Source organism: Neophocaena asiaeorientalis, unplaced genomic scaffold, assembly GCF_003031525.2.
Source record: "Neophocaena asiaeorientalis asiaeorientalis breed wild unplaced genomic scaffold, Neophocaena_asiaeorientalis_V1.1 scaffold1000, whole genome shotgun sequence".
Classification (NCBI taxonomy): domain Eukaryota; kingdom Metazoa; phylum Chordata; class Mammalia; order Artiodactyla; family Phocoenidae; genus Neophocaena; species Neophocaena asiaeorientalis.
In genome coordinates, this window is record NW_020172472.1 from 146,692 (window position 1) to 161,208 (window position 14,517).

A 14,517-nucleotide genomic window follows, 5' to 3' on the forward strand; every position below is an offset into this window, starting at 1 on the left:
AAAAGGGGATTTCTAACCACTCGGATTTCACAAAAAGTGGAATGCAGTGTCTCATAACTTTTATTGTCATTTAACTCCTACATAACTCCCTCAGAAAAAGAGCCTAGGTGTCTATAGAAGCCTAAACCATGTCAAACTTAATTTGCTATCCAGAGTAACAGTGAGAACTGGCAACTAAAATAAATAGTTTTAATTGTTTAAAATGGAAAATCTTGCCATAGCCTAGTGCCTTTCCTTGATAGTAGAACATGAGGTGTTTTACACAATTTGTCAGAAGAGCCACGCGTTTCTAGGTATCTCTGATTAGACCCTTTCTTTCACCCTGTCCCTTTAGGAAGACACGTTAATTTTTTATTTTGATAAGTATCCTGGCTAATTGCTCATGTTCGTTACTATTGTTCTCACTTGGTAAGTGTTTCCTTATTACCTTTTCATGGTAGCATCTTAACTGTGATGCTAAAGAGCATTAATATTTATGTTGTGGACTACAAATTAGGATTTTTAATTTCTTAGCTTGGATTTATGGTATTTGTCCAACATTATATCTGGTATGTTGATTTTGTTTTCATAGAGGATGTCCAATTTATTTTTATTTTTTACTTTTTGATAAATTGAATGAGTATATTTTGCTTTTATGTTATGCAAGCCCTCTCTTCATGGCCTAATTTTATCATGAAGGTGTATGTAATAGGATTGTGTTCATTTATACTATGCTGAAATGTGGAATAGTTTTACCGTGCTTGTTTTAGAAAAGCATATCCCTATTCATGTAAAACAATTTATGCTATCTTCGTTTTTAATTCAGGAAAGCCACACTTTGAAACCACTTAATGTATACTTGTGGTTTCTTGTATTTACTAAGATTCAGGATATATTTATATTTTCACTTAGGGAACATTATATGGATAACTGGCTCAGGGCTTGGTATCTCTTCATGTGTAAAAGAAATGGTTCTGACCAGATGACCTCTAAAATTCCTTCTAGTTTTCTAACATTTTATCATTCTATGAGAGACCCATGAGGTAATTCTGAATCTGAATATGACTCATGCCTCCGTTCAAAAATCGAATATATTTTCACATCCTTTAGTTTGCCCACATAGTCTTTGCTAAGTGCCTGTGCGCATATGGATTATGTCCTTAATGTTTTAGGGTGATTCAACCTTCTTCATATTTATAGGGTTGCATGGCACACGTCAAGAAGAAATGATTGATCACAGACTGACAGACAGAGAATGGGCAGAGGAATGGAAACATCTTGACCATGTAAGATGTTGGTAATCATTTCAAAAAATGTTTTGAAAACAGCTGGAGTGAGGTGACATGATAAAAGTGTGGGGATGCTTTGAAGGTATTTTCTGCCATCCTTGAAAAAGTAATAAATGAGAATGTTTAAAGTAGAATATAGGATTTGATTTCTAAATTGATATCAAGGCCACTTATATAAGAGAAGTGTTTAGATCATGGAAAGGATTCCCTAAAGCCAGATCAGGGGGCTGCTGTTTTATTTGTAGAGAGTTATTTATTTTATCCAGTAATGGGATTAGTATTTGGAAAGGTGGGTTTACTTCAGCTGAAATATCCCTGTCATGCCTCCCACATTTTATTCTCATTCCTATTGAGTTAACTCATCTATTGGATCTCTGTGTCAAATCTAACCTTTGAAAATATTAGACGGAAGCCTTCAGAATAAAATAGCATTCTTCATTGTCCTAAAATAGTTTGTTTCACTACCCACCAAAGTCTATGAGTTGTGGTGATTGATAATATATCCTTCCTTTCTCCCCCTGCCCATTTCTTCCATAGCTGTTAAACTGCATAATGGACATGGTAGAAAAAACAAGGCGATCTCTCACTGTACTAAGGCGATGTCAGGAAGCGGACCGGGAGGAATTGAATTACTGGATCCGGCGGTACAGCGATGCTGAGGACTTAAAAAAGGGCGGCAGCGGTAGCAGCAGCCACTCCAGGCAGCAGAGTCCTGTCAATCCAGACCCAGTGGCGTTAGGTATCTTTTCTTCAGATGGACGTATTGAACAGATACTTCTTATGCTATTAATGCCGATTTTATTTTTAACTCGTCTTTTCAAAAATAAAGGCTATACAGGGAATTGTAGAACAATAAACACTTTATATCCTCAAATATGTCTTGTCTGTTAGGCAGATTGGCATAGAAAGAGGCAGTTATAAAAATTAAACTCCTTTTCTAGGTTAATGTTTTGGGCTTATGACAAAGCTTCAAAGCTATACCAGAATTTCACATGAATCACTAAAATGCGTGCTCCTTCATAAAATAGCTCTTTGGACCCTGTCTCCAACCTGCAAAGACAAAATCTCTGGGAGTGGGCTTGGAGCTTCTAGCAAGCTCTCCGGGGAATTCTGCTGCACCCTAGTGTTTGAGAGTAATTTATCTCAAAACGCTTCCAGGAAGAGACCTAAGGGCTCTATAGTTTGCCCACTGCCACTTGAAAATTAGTGATATAGATTTAGCTCTTCCATGACCTTAACTTAGATTGCTTAACTGTGATTTTATTAATTCTAGTAACTTACAGGACTATTAATACAGCAATGCTTTAGAAATTGAATGTGTACATGTAGCCATATTTAGTATTGAGATTTGGGAATTGTTGGGGTTATAAATAGAATGTAATCCCAAGTATATGGAAAGAAAATTTGAACCTGAAATAATTTTTGAGTGGCCTGTGGACTTTTTCCTAAATTAATAATAAGCTACTGTCATTTACGTCGCTGGCCACTACTTGTATATGCAGTCTGAGTCAACTTAATGGAGATGGATTTGTGTTGACCCCTGTTCTCTCATCTCATTTTTCTTATGTGTTTAGCCCCACACCTGCTACCTAGCTTAGGTTAGGGTACAGTCCATGCTGTAAAAACAAAACTAATTACCTGTGTGCAGATTAAGCTCGTGACTTTGGCCTCATTATCATCCATGGCTGATTATCAAATATTTAAAACTTGAAGTATATTATCTGGCTATTGATCACATTATCTTTTTTATTAAAATGATTCTTAGTCATTAAAGTTTCCTTTGCACTTAGGTTCGTCGATTCCTGCTAATCCTTGAATGTCTATTGCCATAATAAGTATTAAATAAGGGAAGATTCCAGGTCATTTAATTTACCCAACAAACATTATTCTAAAGGATATTTTAAAGAGAAAAGTGTTGTTAGCTTATGTTAAGGCAAGCAGTGAAAATAGGTTTAAGTTTAATTTGAACCAAATTAAACCAAACTGTTTAGAATAGAATAAGCATCTTGCTTTTTACTTCTGTATTGTGAAACAAAATTGGCTAATAATAATAATAATAAAGAGAATATTTGTAATCATCCAATCTAGGCAAAAATTGAGAGCCTTAAATTAAACAAAACTTTGGGAGTAAAAATATCCATTTTAGCTGGCTCTATTGAACAAATTCATCGAGTCAGTGCTTATTTGTTGAACCTGGCTTACTGTGTGTCAGGCATCATGCTAGGCACTGTAATAAAGGAAAAATAACTCTTAATTCCTTCCTTTGAGGAACTTTTAAGCTAGTGGAAGAGATAGGCAAGGAGATAGCTAGTGGTCATACCAGCAGGCCGCTCAATTCAGTCCTCTGCACTGACAGGATTAATATTATCTGCTGTCTATTGTAAAAGAAAAAATTCAGAAATGGATAGGATTTCAGACCTATGTGAGTTATATTCAGCACACTGAACATAGGACCGTTATCATATAATCACCTATAGTCACGCATTCTAGTGATGCAAGTGTTCATCGTTCTCCAGGAAGCTAGGTTTAGTTTCCCTGTTATGTAATCAAAAGAATAAACTTGGTTTTAAAAACTCCTTAAGAGTACACAAATTACATTACTTTTAATGATGCTTAATGAATTCATATTTTTGGTAAAAGAGAGATCGCTTTGGTTTTAAGCTTTTATAGATTGTATTTTTCAAAGACTACAAGTAGTTCATTTCTTTGTTGGGACTCTGTTAAAACAGTCCTATTCTTTAGGGACACAGAACCCTAGATTGCGTTTTAAAGAAACTTACCACAGCCATAGGGAGAACCTGTCAAGAGCCACACAATATGCAAGTTTTAGCATCCAACAGTTATATTTCACTGGTGTCTTTTGCCAGTAGATTCCTGAAGTCTTCGAGTTCCATCCATCTTGTGAGCTGGGCTATGGCTATAAATAAGGCAGGTAGTTTGTAATCATGGGGCACAATCATTTACATGAAGTGCTTTCTGAGGTTTTCTCTTAGGCTTTGGAGTCGAATGTATTAGTGTGTGTAATTAAAGGATTAAGGATATTGACTGATAAATTTATGGATATGGATTTATGGATATAGGCATATGGATATGCCTAAGAGCTCCATATCCTATGATTATTCTGCATGTGTTTCCTTTAGCTGGATTCTCTTAATTCTTAAGCTGCTGTCTGGTCTCAAATGAGACCTTCAGAATAATGTTATAGAAGATATCTTTGGTTCAAAACATTGCCCTAGTCACATTCCTATCTTAGAAACAATGACAACATTTAGTCATACACTCATTTTTAGCATTTTAAATTGTATTTGGTGACTGTACAGAGAAAAATGTAACTTCCATAACTGTTGTGTTGTGTTTGTTAAACTCATTCCCATTCTCGCTTTTGCAATATATCCATAGTATTAAGTCAGTTTGAGGGATTGGTAAGATAACATAATTAATCTATTACTAATTGAATTTGGGGAGTTCACCCCAGATATTAAGTAAAGACTATTTTAAATGAGTAGCCTCTTAAACAGTTTTAAAGCTGAGTACACACTAAGTCCATAATGTTATTTCTACTCTTTAAGTCAAAAATAGGTTGTTATCTTAAAGGACTTTTGAAATAATACACTTTTCCTTGAAATAATAGATTTTAATTATTTGTATTATTATTATAACTCACTTGCTTTCCAGGAAAAAACTCCAAATATCCAAGTCTTAAGAAAATTAGAAAACTATTTTTTTAACAATTTTTAATTTTTTTAAACAATTTAAAAACTATTTTTTAAACCTCAGAAAGAGGTTTTTGTTTTAAATGAAATGATACATCAACTTGATCATTCACAGAAGGCTTAGAGTTTCATAAGTTTGTTGAATTAATACCACCTCCTGCCTCAAGTAATTGGTACAGAAATTAATATTTTAAAATTCCTTTGGCTGACAAGTTTTATCACTGTCACATGATTGAATTATAGAGTTTCTCATTAACTGTCTCAATGCTCAGGAAATCTAGCATGAAAGTTAAAGGCACAGGGTTTGAGCATATGTCTGGATCTGAATCCCTGGTTCTTCTTACTAGTTTTGTGACCTTTGGCAAGTAACTCTCTGCCTCAGTTTCTTCATCTGTTAAGTGGGGATGGTAACAATACATATTTCATAGGTGTTTCTGTATTAAATGAGTTAATAGTTATACAGCATATGGGACAGTGCCTGACACATAGTAGATGTGCTATAAGTAATAGCTATTATTATGATTTCTAACATGCAATCTCACAGTTTAGAGAGTAGCGAGCTGTACATAAAATTAGTGTTATTGCGTGGCACACAAGTTTATGAAATTATAGTAGATTCTTAGATATTTTTTCATTCCAAAGGTATTTCCAAGCAGTAATGTTTAGGTGGCTAATTTATATAATAGGCACAGAAACAAGAAAAGGGGAATTCCATCTTAAATACAGTAAATCTGTTATACCTTTGGGACACTAATTCATAATACAGGGCTATAGAAAAATCGTTTACTCCCATCCAAAGGAATATATTTTTCTACTTCTATACTCTCAGATTATAAAAACCACAGACAAGTTATTCAGAGTATATCTGCATATAAAAGTTTAGATTTTATGTACTTGTATTGATTCCTTTTAAATTACATCATGAAATTCATTTCAAGACAATGCATCTGAGCTCCTAATGTAAAGTGCCTACTGTATTTTAAAGAGTCTACTATATTTAGTATATTGGGTTAAAAAAGACGTGACTACTAGTTAAATATGTCCATCTTTGAAAAACAAGAAGAGATGGTTGCCTCCTACAGCATTAGGTATTTTTATTGTTAAAGATGAAAATCCTAATGTAGTTCTTGGCTTCTAGGTTGGGTTGGGCTTCTGAACATAAAGTTGAGATTTCTGGATTTATTATCCTTTAAAACAAAAATAAGTAACATTTCTAAAGATGAACTCATTTAACCCTTCCTTTCTTTTGATGGTTTTTGTAATAGATATTATCATGATCACAGCCTCATTCTGCCCACTACAGGATGAAGGCCATAACATAGGTGCTGCCAAGCTTTGAGCATTGCTGTCCTGGGTCATATGAGGTCACATTGATTCTCCAAAGGCCATCAGCTCATCCCTTCATGTATATTGATGGCGGCCCTTGCTGTATCTAGTGTCCAATGGTCTCCATCTGTCGTAAGTGTAGTGCATCTTCCATCTCTTCCATACATCATAGAGTGCTTTTTCTGTCTTTTCACATTTCTTAAAACATTTCCCCCACTTCGACTTGGTCTCATTTCATAGATGTATCTTCTGGGGGCTCCCCTCCTCCTCTTCTTTCATCCCCAAGCAGTTTGCATCCCAGAGTAAGCTAAACTTAATTTATAAAATCTTTTCTATAATTTTTCCGTCTTTCAATAGTTACATACGTATACATTTCACATTTTAAACCATCTCATACAGACTCTTCTGTTTTTGTTTCACCACTGCATTTTAGAACAACCATCTATTTTACAGCAACTTACATTTTATAGGTGGTCAAGATTCAATGGTTAAAAATTAGCTTCTTCAGAATCTGAGCCTTAGAATGTTTTGCATAAGTTTGTCTAGATTCACCAATAATCTAAAATAAGAAAGTCTTAAGAGAGAAGTTGTCTCTTGTAATATTGATCAATTTCAGGGTTTGTTTTGGTTTTTCACTTTTTTTTTTTTTTTTTTTTTTTTTGGGTTAGGACGCGCGGGCTCAGGGGCCATGGCTCACGGGCCCAGCCGCTCCACGGCATGTGGGATCTTCCCGGACCGGGGCACGAACCCATGTCCCCTGCATCGGCAGGTGGACTCTCAACCACTGTGCCACCAGGGAAGCCCTGTTTTGGTTTTTTAAACTCAATTTTGCATATGTGGACTCCATTATTGCTGCTACTTAATCAGAAGAGAAAATATTAAATTAGTCATTCAGTTTCTGTAGCTATTAAAGTAGTATTTGTCAGTGAATCAAAATAGTTTCTGAGCACTAAGTACCTCTACTGTCATCACTTCATTCTTTCTGTTGGTACATCTGATGCTTAGCTAGGACACAGTAACTTAGAACTGGAGGGGATATTGTAAAATATGTGTATATATATATATATATATATATATATATATGTAAATAGGTGTATATTATATAAAAATTTTATTTGCCTTTATATTCTGCAGCATTCTGAGGAAAAAAAACCCACTTTCTTTTATAAAGTAGGATAGGATTAAGAAAACTTTTGCTTGATTGTAGTTGGTACTTCTATCAGGGTTCTAGGTTAGGTGGAGTTTGACTCTATGCGAATAAGACAATGTATCATTGAGAATTCTAGGGAAATGTAGCCAAGAAGGTGAAATACAGCACAACTTTCCCGTATGGCATCTGGATCCTCACGATCTATACCGACTGTATAGCACACGGGAAGGTGGGTGCACAGTTGACTCCAGTACGTTATCTCTCTTTGAGCAAATTTGGGGGCTATTCATGAAGTTTGAATAAAATTTATAATAGTATCATCTAAGAAGTTTGAGGACTTCCCATCAAGGGTTCAGACAGTGAATTGCTAACTATAGACATAACTTCTCTCCCCAAGTGACATGTACTGAGGGAGTAAAAATTTACTGGTGTGTATTACTTAATCCAAACCTCTTCAATGGTTTTGTTTTGTCTAAAGTTTTGTGCCCTTTGGATGTCAGTGCTGGGTGAAAAAAGAAACTTTATGGTGCTCTTTTCACCTTAGTTTTTTTAAATAAGGAAATAAGTATACAGTTGGCCTTCCGTATCCGCAGGTTCCACATCCATGGATTCAACCTAGCACACATCAAAAGTATTTGGGAAAAAAAAATCCAGAAAGTTCCAAAAAGCAAAACTTGAATTTGCCATGTGCTGGCAGCTATTTACATAGCATTTACATTGTGTTATAAATTATAAGTAATCTAGATATGATTTAAAGTATAGGAAAGGATGTGTGTAGCAAACAAATTAGCATCCAAAGCAAATACCATGCTTTTTTTTGTTAATTAAAGTGTAGTTGATTTACAGTGTTGTTAATTTCTGTGGTACAGCACAGTGATTCAGTTATACATATATATACATTCTTTTAAAAATTCTTTTCCATTATGGTTTATCACAGGTTATTGAATATAGTTCCCTGTGCTATACAGTAGGACCTTGTTGTTTATCCATTCTATATATAATAGTCTGCATCTGCTAACCCCAAGCTCCCAATTCATCCCTCCCCCACCCAACCTCTCCCTTGGCCACCACAAGTCTATTCTCTATGTCTGTGAGTCTGTTTCTGTTTCACTCCTGGGTATGTATCTGGATAAAACTGCAATTCAAAAAGATACATGGACCTCTATGTTCAGAGCAGCACTATTCACTATGCCATTTTATAGAAGGGACTTGAACATCCTCGGATCTTGGTCCCCTTCAGATACCAAAGGATGACTGTATATCCATTCTTACTGGGCAACCTGCTAAATAATAATGATGGGAGTAGCACTAACATCTAATCAGAGTTTAGGATGTGCCATGCCAAGCATGTAGTAGGAAGTACCTCGCTGAGTCCTCACAGCAGCAATCTCAAATGTTGTAGTATTGTCCCCACTTTACAGATGTGGTGATGAGACATGGAGAAACTAACTTGCCCAGTGTCACAGGGAGAGCAGGTGGCAAAGCCAAGATTCACCTTCTCTGGGCTTTAGAACTAACTCTTCTGCCTGTGCTGCCTAGGGCTGGTAATTAGTATTTGGTTAACTTAACGTCACTTTTCCTGTTCCCTATAATAATAATAGTCCATTAAAAAATAATTTTTATAAAGTTATAACTCTTTCCTTAACCCAATAAATGGAAAAATGTTTGTTTTCTTTTTTTTTTTTTTTTTTTTTTTTTTTGCTACTGTGGAGAAAGCATTTTTTTGTTTGTCTTCAGACTTTACAAATCTATTCTTACCCAGTAAATTATTCTTAAGCCAAAGTCTTTTCTCCTAAAAATAAATATCTAAAAGTTGTCTTAAGTAAATCTCTGTTTCACTGTGTCATGTGGCTAAATGTGAACTTGAACTTGACTGCACTTTATAATGATGTGAAAGGTAATTTTGACAAATCTAATTAGGCACGTGATATTTCTTGGAAGTCGTATATGCATCAAACGGTTTTATCAAGCTCTTTAGCAAATGAAAATTACTTAAAGACATTTTGCTTTTCATCATTTACTGTATAGAAATGAATGTGTACATGAGAATGCATGGGTATTTCCAGTCCATTTGATTATCAAGTAGTCATAAAATTATAACGTAAACTTTTAAAAATAAACTTTTTATATTTGGAATAATTTTAGACTTAAGGAAACATTGCAGAGATAGTACAGAGAGTTTCCATATGCCCTTCACTAAGCTATAATAAGGTTTTGCTAATTCAGAATAGTTGTGGAAATTTTATGTTCTGGCCAACTGATAATCTATGTACCCTCGAAGGATTCAAAATATTCAAATGTGTCTAAGGCATTCAAATATAAAATGATATACTTAGCTAAATTGATTGTGCTTTTCTCATTCTGTAGCTCCATAAAATATAGAAAACTGGACTGAATTTCTTTTGATCTTCACCATACATTAGATAGAGTATTCTTTAAAAAGTCTGCTACTTAACATTTTTTATACATGTAGAGAAAACTTCAATTATTTGAAATTTATCATGGGTTGAAAGATTGCTATATTTATAAAAGTTAAAATGATTTTTTTTTCTTCCCCTCAAACTTCTAAATACATAGACTTTCATTTGAAAATCCAGTATGGAAGAAGTTTAGTGCATATTTTCTCTCTGAAAGACTGTACACTTTACTTTCAAGCATATATAAAAACATATATAAAAGGTTTCATGTCATTTTCATGAAGATGTTATTTTGGAGGTGAGCATTCCTACATCAGCTTTATTATGATCCGTTTTCTCAAACTTTTAAAATTTGGTCAGCATAAAAGCACAGCATTTCACTTAAAGTAGAACTTCATTTTTTTTTTTTTTTTCTGGAAATCATGTCATGTACTAGTTATATTTGGTCAACTGGCTATCTGTGAATCCATTCTAATGATTCTTTCTTGCTTCCATCCATGTCAAATCCATATGATCTAATTTTTATGAGAATTTTTAATGCTCATCAAGATTTTTTAAAGTAATTGTTAGAGCCAGTTAGCCATGGAGTCAGGCTCACTATTTATTGAAAGGTGGTAGAATCAGAGCTGTGTGAAAATTATGTTACCCTAACATTTGACTTTCTAACTACCAATTTGACTTTGAAAAAAAAAGAAAATTACCAGGTACAGTTTATTTTCTTTAATAAAATAAAATATACCCATAGAAATTCCCATACTTAAGGAGTGTTGGGAACAGTGTTCCCAAACATCATATTGTATAATGAAATATTTAGAGTTGTTTTGGCTTTGAGCATACAAGGCATTTAGACCAATGACCTGTTTTCCTTGTGCTCTGATGACTGGTCTTGCTATTTTTGTTTATTTTTTAGAAGTGAGATGCCCAGCCTTATAAAACTATGTTTTTGTAGAGAACCCGAGATAGTGGGCATTGCTTGCTTCTACCCTGTGTAATGACATAACAGTGCTTATGGCGCTTTCCTCCTCTCTCCACCAATTTTTATCCTTTTCATAGATGCACATCGGGAATTCCTTCACAGGCCTGCTTCTGGATATGTGCCAGAGGAGATCTGGAAGAAAGCTGGTAAGAATTGTTTAAAAACACGAATTTAGTGTTCTGGCAGCTGTGTGCAGTTGTTAATGAAGTGACGTGAAGAATGACAAGAAGGGACTTTACAGCTAACAACAACAAAACAAACCCCCACACACAAAATTTAAAAATCCTGATGAATATTCTTAAACCAGGCCTGATTAGAACATGAAATAGTTTTTATTTTAGTAGCATCTGCTAGTGCTACTGTAATGAGAGTCTGGTGATGCTTCTGTTATAAACCCCATTTTTCAGGGGCTATAATGGTTTCAGGCTGGAAGCCTGAGGTCTCAGATTGCATGCAATTTTTCCTCCATGAAAACAAAGTCTGGTGTTTTACTTCAGCCTTCTCTTCTAATTTTTTTTTAATTGGGGTATAATTGACATATATCTCCTGAATTCTTTTTAAATGTATCACAGCAAACCTAGTTCACTTGCTGAGGCACTCAGAAATTTTATGGTTACAACCAGTTTTTAAAGTTGATCTTTTGTGCTAATTAACATTCAATGACCAGAACTAAATTAAGTTAAATGACAAAGTTGCTAAATTTCTATTTTTCCTTTCCATGTATACTATCTGATTTTCATTAAGGGATATTGTTCTGCATTTTGAAGTAGATTTAAGTTTCTGATGACTCATTGACTTATTGGGCAGAATCTTGGTAGAACACCAGCACTATAAAAGTTGAGCCAAAACCTTATTTTTAAAAAGAAATCAACTCAGGAGATAAAGCACAAACCTGTTTCAAGAGTTAAAAATGACATTGCAAATACATAATGTGGCTTTGAGCTACTATAACTTCAACCGCTAAAATAGTTTGTCTGAGTTGAGAAACTGGAAAATGCTGTTTCTGCAGACGATCAGACGGGTATAGGGCTGAGAACCCCAATCAAGGAGGAAAGGTTTTTTTTTTTCCCACAGAAGATTTCTATTTGGGTTTTGATTTGACACAGCTATGTCTATAGTTCTGTGCAACTTGGTGACTCTGGTCCCTTGGCTCTTGTTCGAGTTTTGTGGTTGTTTTTTGAATTTTCTAAGAAAGAACTCTTTTTGTAAGTGTGACAAGGAGTTTCAAAATCTGATAGTATAGCAGTGTAGATTAAGAACCAGAGAAAGATCTCTTGCACAGCCTAAAGGTTAAGGTTTATGTGTGTGTGTGTGTGTGTGTGTGTGTGTGTGTGTGTGTATATAATCTGTATAGTCTTACCAGATTTAGAGCATTGCCTCTAAGAAGATTTTCTACCAGGATAATAGTCATGGGATACTCATAAGATGTTAAAATGTGCTGAGTGCCACCTACCTGGAGAAGGAATTGCTACATCTTTCTTCTGACCATTTTTCTTCCCCAATTTTAAGCTGTCAGTTCAATTTATTCCAATAATAGGTACAAAGAGTTGCCATTTTGGATAGCACAAGGATGACTTTTTATGTTGAGGGATAGAATCTCTGCATTTCCCTATTTATGTGTATTTAAGTTAAATCTTGATAGTTCATAAAGAAAAATTGACAGTGAAGTCTTGTGCAATCCAAATTCCTTCTGTGCTATTATCTACTCAAGCCTTTGTTTGACTGCTGTGAAGTGAGAGCAGATTTTTCTGAATATACCACCTTTGTTGGAAAGTCAACTTGAATAGCTATGCACAAAGGAAATCCTACCATAAGTGGTAAGCATTTGGAAGCAGATTCAAAACTTCATTATGTACTTTCCACTTAATCAGTTTTTTTTTTTTTTTTTAACTTGACATGTTGTAATCTATTGAGTCCACTATTATTTTTCCTCACTGTCTGTTCTGTGGGTTTCCGAAACCAGTTCTGGGTGTACTTTGCATCATGGGGACTCTGAGAGGAGGGAAAGAGCAATCCTTGTTTATGTGGTGTCCATGCATTCTCTAAGAAGGGTTAAACCTTATCAAACCATGTTTCAAATATTTTTAATATGTGCCTATCCATCTACATTAGGTCTTCAGTCTAAAATCTGACTTGGAAGTAGTGTCTATTAAATTTGTATTCTTATCACTATCTTAGGGATAGTGATATCCCTAATCTGCTGCATAAAAACAGTTTGGGAATTGTTTTCTATGGATAGATGCTAAATTTTAAGGAGTATATTGAATCTCTAAAGTATAGGTGACAGTTTCACCTGGAAGTCTCAAGTAACTGCTTATAATATTTATCTTTATAGACTTCTTAGAAAGCATTTCTAGTGTTCGAAGTGTCAAGGCATTCCAACATGAGGAGAACACCAAAGGCACAACGGGACATCTACACTCAGCCTGTTAAAATTTGAAAGCTTTTTCCCCCGCAAAAGTCTAAAATTGGCTGTGGGCAATTTTTTTTCCCTAGGAAAAAACCTATAAAGTGTGTCTTTGCAATGAAACTGTTATACACTACCTTTGTGACAAAAGATAAGTAAATAAAATCAAGTTTAAAGCATTTGAAAGATATCAAAGGGGCAGAGCTCTAAAATTCAATGTACTATATAGCCCATGCATCTTCTTTTCAGAGAAAATTATAATTGCAAAAAGTATATCCTGTGCTTGAAAGTACATCATGTAATATTTTGCACCATTTTATTTTGAAATGATTTCGAACTTGCAGAAAAAGTTGCAAAAAATAGTAAAAACAAGTCCCATATACCTTTCTCCCAATTTTCCCTGTTTCACCATATTTGCTTTGATGTCTTTTGTTTCTAGTAAAAACAAATCCCATATACCTTTCTCCCAATTTTCCCTGTTTCACCATATTTGCTTTGATGTCTTTTGTTTCTCTCTTCCTCTTTCCTTCCCTCTTTTTCTGTTGTGCATTAAGAACAGTGTTGGTAACCCCCAACCTCCCTCAACAAACCCCTGCAGTTTTCTTCCTCCTACCAGAATGGTTCCGTTAGGGATTGCTCCTTTGTCTACACCAGTTGTATCATCCCAAGTCCTTTTTCATGATACAAATGTCTAGGAGAGGGTTAATGGTTTGCAAGAATTAATCATGAACATTTTTGAAAGATTCCATAAAGGGAGAGAAGAAGTGGCATTTGTAAGTAGAGAAGGGAGGTTATTTTTCATTAGCATCTCAGTTCAGGATGCTATTATAAAATAGCATAGACTTGGTGGCTTAAACAGCAAAACATTTATTTCTCATGGTTCTAGAGGCTGGGAAGTCCAAACTCAAGGTGCTGGTATATCAGATGTCTTGTGAGGGTTCATTTCCTGGTTTGCAAGCAGCTGCCTTTTTGCTGCATCCTTACATGGTGGAGAGAGAGTGGAGAGAGAGAAAGAGAGGGAGAGAGAGAAAGAAATCCTATATCTTCCTCTTATAAGGACACTAATTCCATTTGGGCACTCCAACCTCATCAGCTCATCTAAGCCTTATAACTTCCCCAAATGCCCTACTTTCAAACACCATCACCTTGGGGATTAGAGCTTCAACATATGGATTTGGAAGGAGGAACACAAGTATTCAGTTCATAGCAATTACTTTGCCATCTCACCCATTACAGTTGTCATTCATGGTTTGTTTCCAT

The 14,517-nt window shown here is 35.0% G+C and overlaps 1 protein-coding gene across 1 annotated transcript in view; it reads left to right on the forward strand.

The window, feature by feature from the left end:
* LOC112395092 (protein CBFA2T1) overlaps positions 1-13,283 on the forward strand; it is a 97,181-nt gene extending 83,898 nt beyond the window's left edge. The window contains exons 7-10 of the mRNA XM_024738153.1: positions 1,180-1,265; positions 1,806-2,007; positions 10,928-10,996; positions 13,186-13,283. Coding sequence (XP_024593921.1) covers positions 1,180-1,265; positions 1,806-2,007; positions 10,928-10,996; positions 13,186-13,283 — 455 coding nt within the window. The remainder of the gene's footprint in view (positions 1-1,179; positions 1,266-1,805; positions 2,008-10,927; positions 10,997-13,185) is intronic.
* Positions 13,284-14,517: the final 1,234 nt, after the last annotated feature.